The sequence below is a fragment of the Mizuhopecten yessoensis genome, unplaced genomic scaffold (assembly GCF_002113885.1).
Source record: "Mizuhopecten yessoensis strain PY_sf001 unplaced genomic scaffold, ASM211388v2 scaffold11181, whole genome shotgun sequence".
Classification (NCBI taxonomy): domain Eukaryota; kingdom Metazoa; phylum Mollusca; class Bivalvia; order Pectinida; family Pectinidae; genus Mizuhopecten; species Mizuhopecten yessoensis.
In genome coordinates this window covers 308,333-328,998 of record NW_018408920.1, presented here as the reverse complement: position 1 = coordinate 328,998, position 20,666 = coordinate 308,333, and the positions used below count along the sequence as shown (strand labels likewise).

At 36.0% G+C, this 20,666-nt stretch overlaps 1 protein-coding gene across 1 annotated transcript in view; it reads right to left on the bottom strand.

Moving 5' to 3' along the window:
• The window catches only part of LOC110440422, a 22,176-nt gene extending 8,481 nt beyond the window's left edge, over positions 1-13,695 (bottom strand). Inside the window, exon 1 of the mRNA XM_021483492.1 lies at positions 11,173-13,695. Coding sequence (XP_021339167.1) covers positions 11,173-13,414 — 2,242 coding nt within the window. The 5' untranslated portion in view covers positions 13,415-13,695. The remainder of the gene's footprint in view (positions 1-11,172) is intronic.
• Positions 13,696-20,666: the final 6,971 nt, after the last annotated feature.

The following is a 20,666-nucleotide window of genomic DNA, read 5'->3' as shown; positions in this document are numbered from 1 at the left end:
TTTATAATACTACAAATAGTAGATACAGTTTATAATACTACAAATAGTAGATACAGTTTGTAAAACTACAAACAGTAGATACAGTTTATAATACTTCAAATAGTAGATACAGCTTATAATACTACAAATAGTAGATACAGTTTATAATATAGTAGATACAGTTTATAATCCTACAAATAGTAGATACAGTTAATTATACCACAAATAGTAGATACAGTATATAATACTACAAATAGTAGAAACAGTTTATAATACTACAAATAGCAGATACAGTTTATAATATAGTAGATACAGTTTATAATGCTACAAATAGTCGATACAGTTTATATTACTACAAATAGTAGATCCAGTTAATTATACCACAAATAGTAGATACAATTTATAATACTACAAATAGTAGAAACAGTTTATAATACTACAAATAGAAGATACAGTTTGTAAAACTACAAACAGTAGATACAGATTATAATACTTCAAATAGTAGATTATAATACTACAAATAGTAGATAGAGTTTGTAAAACTACAAACAGTAGATGCAGTTTATAATACTTCAAATAGTATTATAAACTGTATCTACTGTTTGTAGTTTTACAAACTGTATCTTCTATTTGTAGTATTATAAACTGTATATAATACTACAAATAGTAGATACAGTTTATAATACTACAAATAGTAGATACAGTATATAATACTACAAATAGTAGATACATTTTACCAAAAATGTGTTATGCTGCACCATACCGCTGTTTCGACCTTCTAAGGCCCAACGGCGGTATGGGGCCAAAAACGTAAAAGTCATAATTGGTCTACTGCTTTTAAAACAGAAGGGAAGTTGAATAAAACCCCTTGATAATATGACGGCAGAGAAGTACTGGTTAAAATTGAGTTACTAATTAATAATGCTTAATACAGCTCAATAAAGGTAACATTTTCTAGGATACAAATGTTGCATGCTATTGAGATTCATTTAGTTTTCTATACATCAATTTGAATTTAAAAAGAGGGATATAACTTCATTACAACAAAGTATCACAAACATCGGACAGGAAACGTGCGTAACAGTTATACATACTTCAAACAATTTTTACAAGTATTTGTCTTGTCGTGAAGATATTCTCTGAACGAAGAGTAAGTGCCATACAAACAATGGTAGAGATACAAACTGGCTTATATTTTCGTTATATAGTCATTGTAAACTTAATCCAAATATAAATTAAGGAAAAGCTCTATAAAAGGTGCACATGTTTGATACACATCTAATTAGGACTCCTCGCGGTGCTACTTGTAATCATTATCACGACAGCCCCACTTAATACATCAACGGGGTATCAATGTATTTGATAATGATCAAACCATAAGAATATAGATCAAAACTAGAATGTCTAGCACCAGGAACTACTCGAAAATATGTAATCAATCGTCTTTTGTATTGTGCTGGTAAATGTATTTAGTACCATTATTCCGACAACGTTACTTTCTGTGTTGTAAACTGTATTAAGATGAACAACACGATCCAAACATAATATCAGATTAGGTCACGTTTTTGTTGATGTGACTTGTCAGACTTAATTTATTTCAAGTATTGTTAGTTTTGTTTTGTTTATGGTCGATGGAAATATCCTCCCCGTAGCTAACGATATCACAGGAACTGCACAAAATAGGATACCATCTTTAACATAGTTGTCTACTGTTGAAGAATGACGTCCTTTCTTGAACAATAATTTTATCCTGAAATAATTATACCCTCTCTTACTATGAGCTTACTCTCAAATCGTTAGTATCGTCTGTAATGTGTATCTACTGTCAATATCGCACGCCAATTATTTTTACCCCTGGTCCTTAAAACAAAGAACTCAAGTTGCATTGGCAATGTTTTAAATAAGTATAGCTGAACCCATTACAATGTCAGCATCTCGATCACTAAAGTCCCCTTTTGAAGGTGAGGAAAAAAAGAACGGCACCTTGATACATCTAAATGTTTCCACTTAGGACTTTAACTTTGCGTTAAATATTTAACATTTAAACCCATTAACAGCTAAATGTTATGGCAGGTATTCTTTCACCTTATATTTATAAACATGTGTGTATAAGGTTAACTATTCAAATACACATTATTTGACCGATTCAATAAACAAAAAATGTGTGATTAAAATAGAGATTGTTAGACAAACAAGGTGTTGACTGTTCATTGTGTATAGTAAACTTCCCACGTTAGGAGGACCTCTGGTCCATTACTGCTTAAGGTCGTCCCACAAAGCCCAAACACGCACCTCGATCACCACCCCATGGTGCTTCCTTACAAAGCAGTTTACATATTTACCTACTTTAAGAAGCGACTTTGGTTAAAACACAACCTATTATTTAAGACAAGTGCAGGTGTATAAACAAACTGATTCCTTCTTGTCAAGAGCGACTGATTTGCATAATCTGATGTGACATGGACAAAAACTCTAAATGCTTTTTAAATTAAAAACGGCGGATTTAGGATAAGTGTTTTACTTGTGATCAAATGTAGACATAACAACTAAACTAAAAGTATTCCATCCAAATAACTGTAAGTTAACCCCCTCCCTGAACACTACTAGTATACCTACTTGATGGTATAAAGCTAAAATTCTACAGAACATTAATACTTTACCTATCGGGTCACACCTAAGTGATAAATCACCAGAACATTAGAAACCCTCGCTTAACCCTGGGTATGTCAGACCGTGGTTTACTTACAGACACCTTACAAGTGTATCAACAAAGCCAAAAAGACACTTTTCAATGGAAAACAAACTCCTTTCAAATTTGTTTAGGGGTAATTTAGACCTGGGGTATATATATAAAATCACATAGCCTGGTGTTAGTAGAACATGCCCAAAATCATGCTGCACGTATGTAATCAATTGAGGACAAACACAGATAAACTTAGCGTTAGCATTATTGAGTAAAGGTTTCAAGATCTGAGAGTATTTTAGGTGGGATCGTATGGGTGTAATTGTCTTGTCTACAGATTGAATACTCTACAAAAAGGAGTTTAACTGTAAAAACGGAAAAAAAAAGAAAAAAAAAAATTGTAGTTTTTAGAAAAGGGGGAAGATTACATAATGATGAAAAATGGAATTACAAAGGAAGTAAAGTCGAATGTGTGGATTAATTCACTTATCTAGGTGTTATTCTAAATTACAATAATAAATTCACTTCTATCCAAAAACAATTAGCTGTCCAAGGACGAAAAGCTATGTTTGCACTATTTTCAAAGTGTTCATCATTAAACTTAAATGTAAAAACTATGCTACACCTTTTCGATACATATTTAAGCAGTATCCTTTTTTTGCAAGTGAAATTTGGTGTATGCACAAAGCTCCAGAGATTGAACGTGTACATTTACATTTTTGTAAGAAATTACTAAGAGAAAAGAAATCGGCCAATAACAACATGGTATATCTTGAATTGGGACGATTACCTCTAGTTTGTATGAGAAAAATTAGAATGATAAAATATTGGTTTAAGATATTAAAATCTTAAAATTGTATCATTTCCACTTCATATAGATTATTATTAAAATGTTTTAGTAAAAATGATTTCAACTGGGCTACAGCAGTTAGAGATGAATTGAATAATCTAGGTCTTAATGATGTTTGGTTAAATCCATGTATTTCTCAGCAAAATGTGTTATTACCATTGATAAAACAAAGAATTTTTGATCAAGGCATACAATCCCTTAGGGCCTCAATGGAAAACTCTCCAAAATGTTTATTGTATAAAAAATATAATTGATTTCGGAGAATCATTACAATTTTACCTCACAAAATATATACCAATGAAATATCGCATTTGTTTAACTCGAAGCCGTACATCTACACATTTTTTGGCTGTAGAAGTTGGAAGGTATAATAATATACCTAGAGAACGTAGATATTGTAAACAGTGTAACTCCCCTCTGAAGTAGAGGACGAATTTCATTTTTTATTAGTCTGTTCTAAATTCCAAAATCTCAGATCACGTTTTATCAAAAGCTATTATTGGAAAAAAAACCATCTGTGTTTAAAGCCGTTCAGTTATTGCGTGTCCATAATATTAAAGAATTGTGTATACTAGGAAAATTCATCTATGAGGAAAACAAATTAAGGGTATTATATGGGAATATGATTGTCTTCATTATCTGTACATTGTCCATGATTTGTGTATAACATGTATTGTATACTGATGGGCCAATGGCCTAAAGTTCGAATAAAACTTGAAAATTTGAATGGAAAACAAACTCCTTTCAAATTTGTTTAGGGGTAATTTTCACCTGGGGTATATATAAAATCACATAGACTGGTGTTAGTAGAAAATGCCCAAAATCATACTGCATGTATGTAACCATTTGAGGACAAACACAGATAAACTTAGCACTAGCATTATTGTGTAAAGGCTTCAAGATCTGAGAGTATTTTAGATTGGATCGTATGGGTTTAATTGTCTTGCCTACATATTGTAAGGTAGCTGTTGTTCGATACTGGGATTAATTTTGAGATGATCGCCAGCTTTACTTGGATATATTCCTAACTAGTATGTCATAAACGTCTCAAACTATTACAACCTCTCCGGGTTAATATTCACGAAACACGACACCTGTTGGTGTACGTACGCATGCATGATTCTAATTCCTGCTGCCTGGATGAACAGTCGGTTGTCCTGCCAGACGTCACTCAAGTGCTATCAGACCAGGACATCTGGAGGCCTCTTACACGTTACATGTAATGATTAATGACGAATTTGAATCTGATGATGGAATAATTTACGTGAAATTTACGGTATCATATGTCATAAAATCTTACGTAATTGTATTCTGTAAATTTATGGCATTATCAATATGTAGTACCGCGAAACAAATCGGTTAATGGAATAAATCGCATTGCCAATAGGAAGAACATTCAATATGTAACAGAAAATTGGATAACATGGTATTAGGAAAAATCATAATGCCAAACATCTTAGCACTGTTGACAGAGAATGGGAATTTAATGATATGTTGGGACAAATATATCTGATAAATGTCAGATTACTTAATATAATGGAGGTATAAAATTATTCATGTGTACAGACGAAGTTTTGAACGAATTGCTTTGAAACATCTGATCAATATTTAATATGAAATGATATCGTTTCAATTTAGGTTACATAATATAATGTGTTCGGGTCGGCATGTATAAAATCTGTACATACGAAATTGTTACTTCCTATTCGTTGGTTTTTTGTTAGTCTAAGGCACAGTCATTTTGAATTTATTTTCATGTTTAATGCTGTAAAAACAGTAAATAAATAGTTTCACATTCATCATAATATAAGCTTACATTGTTTACTGCTGTTATACACGATGTAAGGTCTGTTCATATACTGGCCCACGCTCTCAGACACACCCCACATATTGACTTATAATTGCAAGTAACGGGTATGTTTGCTAAATAAAAATATCTGACAATAACATGAAATTGAATTCATACTACACCACTGTACAATATCGAATAGTTGAATACAAACACCAAGTGGGTTTTAACACTGCGGATAATGTTTTAACAATAGAACATACATGTATTCAGCTCCTCGCGAAAGTCATTAAAAATTGTTGATTCTGTATATGGTCCGATATTTTATTGAATTGATTGACAAAAGGTTAGCTCTGAGGGTATTAAAACATGTAAGATTATTGATAATAATACCTGAAAGAACCGACAAAAAAAGGAGATATTTCAAACCCAACCGTTAGGTAACGTGTTCAATAGATCACTCTCAATGTAATATAAACATGATAGGGTGTATGGGGTATAATGCGAATTTAGTTTACATACGGTAAGCGTCTTACTTACAAATTATTTTATATAAAAGATAATAATTAGTCGCCCGTTTTTAAAGATTGTTTTTCTTTCCATTAAGTACATAATCATATACACTACATACAAGTACATTCAATTAAAATTATTTTATTATTTGATATTTTACATTCTACTTCTCATCATTTTATGCATATTAAATACTAGTACATGCCATTAAACGCATCTTTAAAAAACTTATTATTTTGAATATTTCATTCCAGTACATCCAATAAATGGATATTTATAGTATAATTAATACTAGAATAATCTATTAAACGGAGTACGTTATTTTGTATTCTGAATACTAGTACATTTCATATTTTTTTTGTATATTACATTCAAGCATATCCCATAAAGCGGAGTACATTTGTATGTATAGTTAATACAAGTACATGTCATTAAACAGAGTACATTATTATGTATATATCACATAAATACTTGTACATCAAATTGAATAGAGTATATTGTTATGTAACATTAATATTAGAAAATTGAATTAAAGTAAATGATTATTTCTACACTATGCGAGAACATTATTTTATAAAATATACTACCCAGTAAATGGCAGATAGTCATCTTCCATTATCAAAGTGAGTATTAGCCTGTCACTCCAAGAACACAGCAGTATTCGTGCACCAAAACTGGTACATACTAGTACTGATGCTAAAACAGTTTATCGTGTATAAAGGAAGAACAAGGCCATCGTTTGAATAATTTTCATTACTTGTTGCCTGATGTGCATGCTTGTCTGTGTTCTTTGGAGGTCGTGCCAAGCAAAATACATTTTTATTAGTTTTTATGAATTTGAATTATCCGTTTCCATCGTCCTTGTCTACCGTGTTCACACGTCTGTATTGCCAGTAGTGTAACAACTTCACCGTAAGCGTCCAAGGTCAACAAGGTCAGTTCATAAGCTATCAGTCGCCCATCTCCACACAGCCGGGAGGCCTCAATGTATATACTTATATAATGAATATACAATCTATCTAAAGGAGGAATAAAGCCAATCCTGTAGGTGTATTATAGTCCCTCTTATCGAATATCCAACGGAGGATTTCTCACACGTGATTGGCGCTGTTTGATAGTTAGAGTGGCGGGATACATGGTTTGATACTGGGATGGAGGAATAATTTAGACATATTTTAGGGGTTTCGGATTGTATTTTAAGGATTGCTAGAAGAGGTTGAAGGAGATTTTTTGATGATATCGATAGGGAAATAGCGTAGTGGGTTCTAAAGTAGAGATATGGAAGAGTGGTGTAATGGTTAACAGATAAGAAGTGTAAAGACACTACAGACGGTTCCCTTTGGAAGAACAGATGTAGAGATGGGAGTCTATATATGAATTACGAGAGTCATCAACACCATTTTCATATTCTACCATTTTTACACCCATCTATTTGTCCCGTTTAGTATTCTACACATCAGTTGCTGTATGTAAATATCTTTTCATACATTTATACCTATAAATATTAAAAAGACAGTCCACATCTCTTTAAATATTCTTTCCAATCACCTACCAGCTATAAGTATTCTACTTTCCACTGAATATTCAATGCATTTTCATTGCAGCCGCTTGTTCATAGTAAGCTCGTCCTTTCATATGTTTCCTGTGAATATTTTGTATATCTTTTTGGTTCGTTTTCTATTCTACTGAATCTCCTGTCACCTTTTAATGGTCTATCCATCATTTTGCCCCCCTTGTCAATGGTCTACCCATTTTCCTGACGAATACATATCTTACCCGTGCTTCTCTCACTAGCTTCTCCAACTCCATACAAAACGTTAGGTGCAGGAACCGAGATTTATCTCAAACGAAACACTGAATGTGAAATCATGCGATTCGAATATGGTAATGATTTCCTGCCCCATATGTGGTTACTACTATAATAGTTGTGGTCCAGTTGCGGAAATGCATGCATGCTACTTACCATGCATAAACCATTCTACTATTTGCCTTTATATATATGACATGTCTATCTCACACCTGTGGTACATACTTTCTCAATTATATACCACCTCTACGTACATCTATGATATCAAAGATAGTTCCAAATAAAAGAAGCCATTGTGCTGTATTCTGTCTTTAATTTACGTGTTCGGCTATAGAATCAGTGAAGGTAATGCATTAGTACATCTAAAAACTCCTGATAAATTTCATACATTAGGCTGTTTGTCGTTACATAAACATGTTAACCTTTGTTCATGTTACATATCATATCCTATTAAATCACTCAATTGAATGACATTACTAGCATTGCATCAATAATTTTAAAAAAAATCACAAATGTAGATTCTAGAGAATAGCCTGCCGCATGTGGCCTATATTATGCCATTGAGAAATGAGAAATGGTTCAGCATCGTCCGAGTTCGTTTTAATCTAAGCAGCTTTAATGTTCAACGAGTCCTTGGTTCTTTCTCGTAAATGTTTTATTTGAATGATTGTCCTATCTGTTGAATCTCTCACGTGATCATCAACGACACGCAATAATGATCAATGTATGGAGCTAATGCATGTTATATGTCCTTTCATATAGTTCGCAAACATCATTCAGAAAAATAATTATATTTTCGTGAAGTTTGCTTTGTTTTGTTTATGTTTAACGGCAGTAGTCGATGGGTCGTTAAACATTTATCACAAAAACATTAATCACGGTAATAAAATTAGAGTATGCAATTAGGTTATTACGACAACTTTGTACAACAACCCTTCCGTAATGCTTTTTTGTCATAGTTACAAAACTAAACATTATCTAAGGCAGTTATGTAATCCTAAATGTACTGATATACTTTGTATACAAGTGAGTATTTAACGGTGTAATTTTACACAACAACCTATTTTTGTTGTTGTTTTGACTTTTCAGTTGTTAAGTTTTCTACAACAAATAGTCCTTTCTGCAAACTAGCCTATTGGTAACTGCCACACAGGAGATAGAGTTACAGTGATACTGAATATCAAGTCATTTAAAGCTACTCTCGCACCTAATGGGTTAGATAGACACCTTATCTCACGCGTTACTTAAACTATTTCCTGTAAGCCTGCCTTTGTGCATGTCAAAAGTACCCAGATTGGATCTTCAATAACGTATATACGAGTCGAAGAACTTCTATTTTAAAATTGCCCCCCTGAAACCTAATGTACAGAGATTGTGCTCGATCGATTTTTCTGTATCTTAGCACATTTCTTTCAAACACTTCGCCCTGAAATTTGAAATGCTTCATTATCTAGAAAGAGATGTCGAGCTTCTTGTGTTGAAGGCATATTCGGTATGAAATTAGAATGTCTGAGTTCATGTCAGCTACGTTTACTAAACTATTTTGGTTTAAATACCTTTGTCACAGATAAACAATTTTGTCTAGTTGACTTTGTATACCCCATAATTGTTCATGTTGTGGGCAGTGCTTGTATATAGTATCATTACAGCACTGTGTAGTAGCTATGCATGTGTACGATTATCGGAACAATCACAAGAACAAGCGTATGAGGTGATATCTGCAAAGTGGGGATGTATAGTTCAAATGAATTACAATGACCATTCAAAATAATCTCACTTTTTTCTATTCTGTGTGATTCGTTTTTATGCTGTGGCTTACGAGATTTTGAACTTCTGTGAACAGCTGATTGTTTATAAATGCAGTCGTTTTAATTTATCAGGTGTTTGCCTCTGTTTTTGTACGTTATTCTCCTGTCGTCACGTTTTACATTGTGCCATCGGGGATGTCATACCTTTGGATGTTAAAGTCGGGGATGTCATACCTTTGGGTTGTTTAGATCAGGAATGTGATACCTTTGGGTTGTTAAAGTCACGGAATGTCATATCTTTGGGTTGTTTATATAAGGGATGTCATATCTTTTGGTTGTTTACATCAGGAATGTCATACCTTTGGGTTGTGTACATCAGGGATGTCATACCTTTGGGATGATAAAGTCGGGGATGTCATACGATTGGGTTGTTTAAGTCAGGGATGTCATTCCTTTGGGTTGTTTACATCAGGAATGTCATACCTTTGGGTTGTTTACATCAGGCATGTCATACCTTTGGGTTGTGTACATCAGGGATGTCATCCCTTTGGGTTGTTTACATCAGGGATGTCATTCCTTTGGGTTGTTTACATCAGGGATGTCATACCTTTGGGTTGTGTACATCAGGGATGTCATCCCTTTGGGTTGTTTACATCAGGGATGTCATTCCTTTGGGTTGTTTACATCAGGGATCTCATACCTTTGGGTTGTTTACATCAGGGATGTCATACCTTTGGGTTGTTAAAGTCGGGGATGTCATACGATTGGGTTGTTTACATCAGGTATGTCATACCTTTGGGTTGTTTACATCAGGTATGTCATACCTTTGGGTTGTGTACATCAGGGATGTCATACCTTTGGGTTGTGTACATCAGGGATGTCATACCTTTGGGCTGTTTACATCAGGGATGTCATACCTTTGGGCTGTTTACATCAGGGATGTCATACCTTTGGGTTGTTAAAGTCGGGGATGTCATACGATTGGGTTGTTTAAGTCAGGGATGTCATTCCTTTGGGTTGTTTAAGTCAGGGATGTCATCCCTTTGGGTTGTTACAGTCGGGGATGTCATACCTTTGGGTTGTTACAGTCGGGGATGTCATACATTTGGGTTGGTAAAGTCAGGGATGTCATACCTTTGGGTTGTTAAAGTCGGGGATGTCATACGATTGGGTTGTTTAAGTCAGGGATGTCATACCTTTGGGATGTTTACATCAGGGATGTCATACCATTGTTGGTGGGGTTTTTTTTATATCAGGGGGTTATTATTACATTTGTGTTTATTGTGAGTTTTCCCTCTGTTGCTATAGGTTCCATAATCTGATATTCATTGTGTATTGCATGTTTTTTACACTATAATTTATCTTCGTGATTTTCGTATATGCTCTTATTTTACAAAACGTTGCACAGTTGCTCCCCTGAATAGCTTACGACTTGTGACTTCATATTCGTGTCTTTTGTAACCATGTGGTCTTTTATCTACCTCAGTGCCTTACGTGTGAAGTTCTCTAAGATCGATTTGTACTGCCATTGTAACGTTAATTTACGATCTTTGAACGTTATTTCCTGCATTGTAGAAAGAATTTGTGTTTAACGCGCCATTTTAACTATTGTCTTTAAAGTTATCGAGGTTAGTCTAGCACCTATTACCTTCATTACGTGGTTTTAAAACCTAAAAATGCCTCGTTATAATTTGTTCGTGTTTCTCGGACTTTGTCCGGGCTTATAACATTACCTTTGTGTTTACTTTTATGTTTTTTCTGTCTTTTTACCTTATTTCTTCCTGCCGGTATTTGTATGCTTACCTTTATGGTTTTCTGGGTTAGTTCGTATCGCTGTCGCCTCCAGATCCGGGTTCCACACTTTCCCGGGGGTAAGGGATGGGAACTCGAGGGTCTTAGATCTCTCAATGAATGGACCGGTAAACTCCATATCTCTGCTTTTTCTGTTGTAAGATGACCTATTCCTAAACACTCTCATTTCTGGTTCACTCTCGTGTGCTGACTTCCGTTTATGACGTTGTCGACACGCCTTCGCTCGCTTCCGGTTTACAATGACAATACTCAGTCTGTTTCCTAACATGTTCTTTGTCAGGTCCACAGATTCTGATGAAGAGCTGTCTGCTGCACTCTCACCTACCGGGTTAAAATTTGATACATTTGTTCCTTTTATAGATAAAAGTGGATTTTCTGTATGTAATTTTGGTATGCTAGCTACCATAGGAGTCACATGAGGAATCGTTTCGATCACTTCCGGTGAACTGACGGAATCACTTCCGGCGGAGGCATTTTCTGATGTAACGATTTCGATGGTACTTTTCGTTGTGTTTGCTGGGGCAAGACGGAATAAGCTAGATGACAACGCCTCTTCGTTTGATCCTGTAATCTTAAGAGCAGGAAAGTCACTTTGTTTCCGAGACAGAGTTCGGGCTGATCCCTCAAGTGTGTAATTGGGTGGTGATTTTAGCCTATGCTTCGGTAACGATTTGCTAGCTTTTGCACTAGGAAATGCGTTCCTTGGTTCGTTTGGCGTCATCTTGGTTTGCAACACCTTTTTGTGATCTTCGACATCTATTGATATGTCTGGTAGAGTCACTATGATTTTTCGTTTGTTTTGAGGCGAGGAGGAAGAAACCTCGGAACTGTCATCGCCAAATCTCATACTGTCGTGCGACGCTAGACTAGGAAGCGGAGCACGTGATCCCCAAGTGTCCTCCCTCTGTAACGCGGACTCGGTGTTCGGAACGGCGTTCGACGGAGGAACAGGGTGGTTTGGGTTTGCGACGTTGGTAGGTATAGACGTGGTGCTTCGGGCAAATGTAACATTGGGTTTTGGCTTTTCGTAGGTTGCGGATATGAACGTAATGGCTTTGTTTACGTCTGCTGGTGCCGAACGTTGTACGAGTTTGTCAGAGACCTTTGCCGCAACTGTTGAAGATTTAACTAGCCCTTTAGTTGGTGAAGGGCTTTTAGCAACAACCGTATCTGTAGATATTGTGACAAAATGAAGTGGAGTTTCAGCGGATGACGTCAAAACTACCGATGTCGACGTCACAGTTTCTGGTGCCGATGGGATCTGTGAGACTGACGTTGCTACCGGTGTAGACGTCGATCTGGGACCTGTCAGTGAGGAAACTTCTGTGGCCGTCGCAGCAACGTCTAGGGCTAACGAATTGGTCCCTATTGAAGTCGCAGCACCTGATGTTGCTCTAGATTTAATGTCTTGTACATTCACATTTTCTTCCACGTCGACATTATTTTCCTCATCTGTATCTAAGATGTAAGGGTCGGCTAGCACAGTGATATTGTCGGTAGATGGCGAGTTAAACCGCCTTTCCCCTTTTTCGGGGGAAGCGACGGTCTCAACTGAATCGTCTAGAGTGTGAACCAGGGCCTTCTCTATCTCCCCTGCACTAACCTGGCCCTCTATAGTCCATTCTGTATACGGGATTGTATAAAACATGTCTCCTTTCGGGATGTCATTGTAAGCACCTGTTGTTAGTGGACCATAGTCCCAGGCTTGTTTGGGTTTCACGTCCATGTGCAGACGAATGGGCCTTTGATTCTTGACATTGGCTTTGAATTTCTCCATTACTTTATTCACTAGAAGTTTCAACCTTTTCCGTTGTAGATATTTACGTGTGGGTCTGGATTTTTCAATGCTTTCTTCCTGGTCCATTGTGGCACTTTTATTGTATCGTGGCTCTGCCGGATCTTCGAATGCCAAAGAACGTTTAGACACACCGCCATTCTCAATTTCCCTTTTATTAAAGCTGTCTAACAACTGGCTATTGTTCCCTATTTCCTCTACGTCAGACTCCGACTCACCTACATCTGAGACGTTATCGACACCATTAGGTAGAGAGTTGGATTCTCCTATATCCGAACTGTTTTCAATTATATGTAGTTGCTGAGTGTCCGGGTTCTCGTTCCGGGTAAGGATGGTCGATGTGTTGATGTAGTGTCCGGGTATAGAGGAGGTGTTGTTGGGAGACGGTGGTAGGCCCTCTCTGGGAGGTAAAGCACCCGGCTCCGTCACTTCACTCATATTTCAAAACACGCACCTGTCATTTACACATTAAAACAGCTGAAAAATACCGGCCCTCTTAAAATCACAATCGATCTGTGAGACAATCCTGTTGTTCTCATACGAATGGGTTGTACATGATTCCAGGCCCGATATCATTATAGATGATTAAAAAGCATTCCCTGAGATTTTTAAATGGTAAAACTTCCTAAACAAACCCTGTCCATCGCTTGTGAATTTCTCCAGCACTATGTTTAAATACCAGTCTGCTACTTCCGAGCTCACATGGTAAAATAACACTGCAATAGATTATTGTCATGGAAGGGTTTCCATCATGATCGGTCTGCTCACACAAAGGAACCTACAACAACACCGCTTTCAGCACTACAAGGCGGCAATCACTCGGAAGAGCAAGTCTTTTGAGCGTTTTGCACCTCATTGTGTGCTGGCAGGTTCATAGGCTATGTGATCATGTGTCTGTGGACTGGGCAGATTTGTGTGTATATATACATATGTGTTAGGGTATATTGAATGACGGGCAGTAACACAAGACAACACATAAAAGACATATAAGGAGATTTAATTTAGATAATTATCGATTTGACAAAATGTTGTAAAACCGCCATTATATCTTTGATTATATTATGTCGTACATGTACATATATTGTATGTAGGTGGCCATGTTTGTACGCTATTAATCCTATACAGTCGTGCGCTCGCTCAATGGTCCAACTGTGACGATGTGTGTGTACTGATCACTCTCTACTGTATTTGTTTACAAATTAGTTTTATTTATCTACTTAATGCTTATATGGAGGTCACCTGTACAATAGGAGTCACTTTTACCGCCCGGTTAAAAGTTGGTCATTATGTTACACAATAATTACCTTGTGAATAATTCAATCCGCTATACGAGTTATATGAGATACATAGATATATTTCCGTGGCAAAGATAATTAATAAAGAATAAGCGTTTTCGGCTCCATCCTAAAAGCTGCAGTCAACCTGTAATAGAACTGTTCAGCAAGTCCTAAAGATATGATTTGAATATCTTCGTTATTTGACATTGAACGTCTCGTGTCAGATAGTACTGAGGTTAACAACCTATACACAGGTAAATATGTCGGACTTTTACAATATTTACAACTACGCTTTATATAGAATTTACCGGCGTCAAGTTGCTGTATCGAATGGCATTTGTTTCATTTTGGTGAAAGTGACTTCACTGACCGTCACAGATTTCTGATCGATTGAACACCCGTTAGTGTTTACTTGTCCATGGCTCCTTCGGCGTATATTTTTCTGACATCCCGTAGTGATTAGTTATATTCTAACCATTAATTCATCTACCGGTTTCTCTCGCCTGTATACGATTAAGTTATGGATAACTGACCGATGTATGGACGACTAGATGGAATCGGGGAAAAAACTTGTTTGCCTGGGTGAAATTTATCAAAAGTTATAAGCGCTATCAAAGAGAATGATGACCTGTTAAGTCGGGTCTGAACAACTCAAAAACAAGTTGTGTTAACATTCAAATAGAAAATAAAGCTATCGCACTAGTAGATTCTATATTCAAACTTAGGAGATGAGATGTTTGCTTGATTGATTGGGGTAACAATAGTATAAACCATACAAAAACACATGGAATAGATAAATAAGGATTTGACTCATAGCTTATGTAAGTAATCTCCCTTTGTTTGGTAATTTTATTGAACATTATAAATATGATCAGTTGGTTTAACAAGAGGCCCAATGGGCCTGCATCGCTAACCTGATATTAATCTCACACTTGTTATCTTAAAAGTGGACTAAAATACAGCTACAGGCAGAACAACAGTGTTTGATTCATAAGAATCTATTAAAAGATTTAAACATATGACGCCTGTGACCTTGAATGTCGAACAAGGACATTAGGTTAAACAGAGTTAATAGTCTTCCAACCCAGCATGCTTCTGGCAAAATATCATTACCCTGGTCCTTTTGGTTATACAGAACAAATCATTTAAAGATTTAAACATATATTGACCACTGTGACCTTGAATTTGGGCGAAGGTCATCCACTTGGTAGTCCTTCATCCCAGCATGTTAATGGCCAAATATCATCACCCTTGGCCTTTTGCTTATTAAGAAGAAGTCATTCAAGGTTTTTTTTAACATATTTGACACTTGTGACCTTGCATATATATGTCAAGGTCATTCATTTGAACAAACTTGGTAGTCCTTCATCCCAGCATGTTACTGGCATTATCCTATGCCTCTTGGTTATTCAGAAGAAGTTGTTTAAAGGTTTAAAACATATTTGACCCCTTGTGACCTTGAAAAAAGATATAGATAATTCATTTGAACAAACTTCGTAGCCCTTCATCCCAGCATGCTACTAGCCAAATATCATCACCCTAGGCCTATTGGTTATTCAGAAGAAGTTGTTTAAAGGTTTTAAACATATTTGCCCTATGTGACCTTTAATATAAGTCAAGGTCATTTATTTGAACAAACTTGGTAGCCCTTCATTATAGCATGTTACTGGCCAAATATCATCATCCTATGCCTCTTGGTTTTTACATATTTGACCCCTGTGACCTTGAAAATGGATGAAGGTCATTTATTCGAACAAACTTGGTAGCCCTTCATCATAGCATGTTACTGGCCAAATATCATCACCCTAGGCCTCTTGGTTATTCAGAAGAAATTGTTTAAGGGTTTTAATCATATTTGACCCCTGTGACCTTGAATATAAATCAAGGTCATTCATTTAAAAAAACTTGGTAGCCCTTCATCCCAGCATGTTACTGGCCAAATATCATTAGCCTAGGCCTCTCGATTATTCAGAAAAAGTTGTTTAAAGGTTTTAAACATATTTGACCCCTGTAACCTTGAATATAAGGCAAGGTCATTTATTTGAACAAACTTGGTAGTCCTTCATTTCAGCATGTTACTGGCCAAATATCATCCTAGGCCTCTTGGCTATTTAGAAGAAGTTGTTTAAAGATTTTAACATATTTGACCCCTGTGACCTTGAACATTGATGAAGGTCATTTATTTGAACAAAGTTGGTAGCCCTTCATCCATGCATGCTTCTGGCCAAATAGAATCACCCTAGGCCTTTTGGTTACTGAGAAGAAGTTGTTTAAAGCAAAAAGTTGACGCCGGACGGACGCCGGACGGACGGACAGACGACGGACGGACGACGGACGACGGACGCCGCACCATGCCATAAGCTCACTTGGCCTTTGGGCCAAGTGAACTAATAAACGGATAGTTAAACAAACGTATTACATAATCGCTATGTCGGTTAACAGTGCATGATATTTGAATCTGTAACGCAAATCATGGGTGTAATGAAATGTAGAGCGGTATAAAATGACGAGACGAAATGCAGTTTTCTTTTTTTTAACTAATGATAAAGTGGTCGCGTAGCGTTAGGAAGCTGAATATTTAATTACTTCTTAAACCTAGTGAAGTTTTAACTTTGATGTGTTGATAAAAACAACTTCATGGCTATCTTAAGCTGTAAATTGCCTTTGAAAATTGATAAGCAACAGGATTAGTTTTGATGTAACATGCTGGTATACAGGGGTTACACGTTTATGCACACCTATACGGTCTCAATATCGCCTTAGTCAGGATAGCTATCTCCAATTAACAGTCCAGCATGATATGAATCAACGTGGTATATTTCATAATTACATACCTGCCAATTAAACACGTGCTTCGTTTATGTTTCTATCTAAATTTAGCTAGAACACACAAATGTTGATTCTATATCATGCTGGCATTTTTTTTCCTACATATATACACATTCAGTTCCATATTGATTCTGTATCTACGTCATATTGGATAGTCTAGGCGCAGACTAAGTATCTCAATTATGATATTTGTGGATTTAAGTATGTTATCGAACAGGTGTAGAGTTCAGTGTTAACATTCAGGGACATAGCTAACATTAGTTTTGTGTGTACATTTTAGGATCTATAAAATCAGATAGACGTTATATCTAAGAAATATTACCGTTAGTTTATATGGACCATGGTATTTTCGTGTATAAATGCAGGGAGTTATTTTATACTAAATTAGTGATCACCCCAATGTTCATACACGACGATTGACAAGATATCAACACTGTAGGTGTTTAATGTCGATAAACTCCAGACTTAAGTATTAGAGTATTGTGCGTTGTAGCATAGGAACCTGTTAATTTGTTACAGCTATAGTTAGACCTAAACTAAGGTGTTCAGAGACATTTTACACGATTTAGGGGTTAAGATCAACCGACACTTTAATTTAAGTCTGAATATAGCTGCAACGAATTATCAGGTCCCTGTGCGTTATAGTTCTCGTTGTTCTGTATTAAAACAGAAATATAAAAACGAGGAGGGGATTATGGGAATATTTGGCGGGGATCGCCGTCTCATAATCCATAATCGCCACCATATATACGTGGTGGCGGATCTGAAGGGACAGGATTCCAAGACAACAGCCTAATTACTTTAAGAGGGAAAGAGAAAAACGCGGCTTTCGATACGTTTCTTTACCCGGTATTATTTCCACCATCAAAGACTCCGACGCTCTCCGATAAGGGTTCCGACCGTAGACCGAGGTCTTTTACGCACGGGTCATTGCAAACTATAGTTACACATTTACGTGTCGTATATTGTTTTGTCGTTATTGTACTATTAACCCCGACAGACTGATATTGTGGCGTCGTGAAATAGTCGACCATGATCATGTTTTTAAGTTGGATATGTAAAATATACGCACTCGATTGTTATTTTCACATTGGTATAATCGAATGAACGTTTTTGAACTTAAAGTCGAGTGCAGACGGGAATTATTTATGCAACAAACTATCCTGTCCTAAACAAGTGTTATCATATAACTTCAACCATCTTTTCTTGCATGTAAAAATGTAGACGAGAAGAAAAACATATACAAATTTAGTATCGTTGTATATATATAGCATCTTCGTAATTTAAAATTCCATTTCCCGAAACAGGAAAAGAACATACCTGTGTATAAAAGCAGAATATCACTTCAGTACCAAGCTATTATGTAAGATTTAAGGCCTGTCTAAGTCTTTATGGGTGAACAAAACAACATCAAAGTGAAGTGACGTTTATTTGTTTATGTTTATCAACCATAAATCTATTTTCTATTTTAGTCGACTTACATGCAAAATTACACATTTTATTTTGTGATTGAACCCCTCATTGTCAATATTTAAACTTGTTTTGGTCGACCCGACATTTCTATTTGGACATAACAGTTTTGTTAATATGAATACAAGCGTGTTTTATAACAGACAGGTGTTTCAATATCCTACACAATCACCACAAATGATAACATTGTGTTCATATGCTGCGTATCCGAACATGTTACTTTTGCAAGACATTAAGAGCTTCAGATAAGTTTACATTTGTAATGACAAACGTGTTATTCAGGGGCCGATTCTCTTAAATGTTATACTTTAAATAGGAAAATTAAACTTACATCGTTTTTGACAGTTTTGTTAAATGCCAACACTATTCAAGTAATTGTTTTTCAAACTCAAAGCTTGCCTTCCGAACACCTATAATGTATGTAATTTATAATTGTGTCAATTTATTGAATAAGAATAAAACATACAGGCGATGTCTGTGAACATTACTTTACTTCCTCGGCCATATATAGTAGTTACAGAAACAACCGAACACGGCCATATTGTCTATAACCAACAGTACTGTTGCTTCATGCTCAGTCGATTATTTGCCAATATTGTAATCTATACATCCAGTCAGAACTAAGTTATTGTTTGTCGGTCACACAAACGTCTGGGATACTCAGTAACAGGTGATCATCCCGATACCAGTCAACCTCTGTCGAAGAGATGACCCATTTCTGTGATAGGTGATCATCCCGATACTGGTCAACCGTAAGCTTAGACTAGAGGGAACATTCTTTCACAAACCTGTATGTCTGACTGAAACTCGACCTTCACCTGTATGTCCCCCCGATCCGCGACTCCTCTATATTATGTTGAAACTATTCCAAGATGTATGCGTTCGTGAGCCAAAACACAAAAGAACGTCTTACTTATAAGCTCAATCATCATCCATCTTTTTGGAGCGTAGGTCGACAGACAAGGGTCTGTATTTATTATATTAACAGAAAAACTAATTCCAAATTGTTACAAGGTACCATTCAGGTTTTAGACGAGTTATTTGACAGTTTTGATGTGGTCTATTTTCATCACAAGAGGCCCAGAGGGCCTGTATCGCTCACCTGAATATAATTAAAGTAATTGGTATGAAGTAGAGATATAGCACTCCATGGTAGGTGCTGTTAGTACATATGAAATTTCAGAAAGATCCATCCAGTACTAGAGATATAGAGAACAAACTTCAAACAGAGACCCACCCCTATGCCCCTACGGGGGTTATACCCACCAATTATACAAAATTGAGTCACCGTCACCCAAGGATGCTCCACACCAAATATGGACAAAATCCTTTCATTCCTACAGAAGAAGCAGGATTTTAAAGAATAATTTGCTATATTTCCCCTATTGAGCCCCGCCCCTCAGGCCCCTGGGGTGCCAGACCCACCATTTATACAAAATTGGTTCTTCTTCACCCAAGGATGCTCCACACCAAATTTTGTTATAATCCGCTCAGTGGTTCATGACTAGTAGTGTAAAGTTGATGGACGACGGACGCTGTGGTATGGCATAAGCTCACCTTGGCTAAAAATGAAGCTTCAAAGTTACATTAAACAATTGCATTTACCCCCAAACTACTACATAATTGTGCAAGGAGTGTTCAAACATTATTTCATATTTACAATTTGTCGCTCTTACGCTTAACGTTCTAAACAAAGAAATAATACCTAATTGACATTTCTTATGAAATCCAGGGAATGAATACGTAATAATGTTTAATATGTATACTATAACTTGTACAGCAACAGAACAAATCCAGTGGTGTTATATGTACATTAAAACTATATATTATAGGGACAGAATATTAATTTTCTGTTGTTATTTGTACAATAACTATATATTATAGGGACAGAATATTAATTTTCTGTTGTTAATTGTAAAAGAACTATCGGTATATATTATGCCAGAACATTAACTCAATGTTTTTATATGCAAGTATATACTACAGTGAGAACACATATATATCTATGTTATTAAATATCTGGGACAAAACATTAATTATTATTAAAATTGTCACATGTTGTTGACCAATAAATGCATCATGTTGCCGACAGACAAATAAATATGAAACTTAAA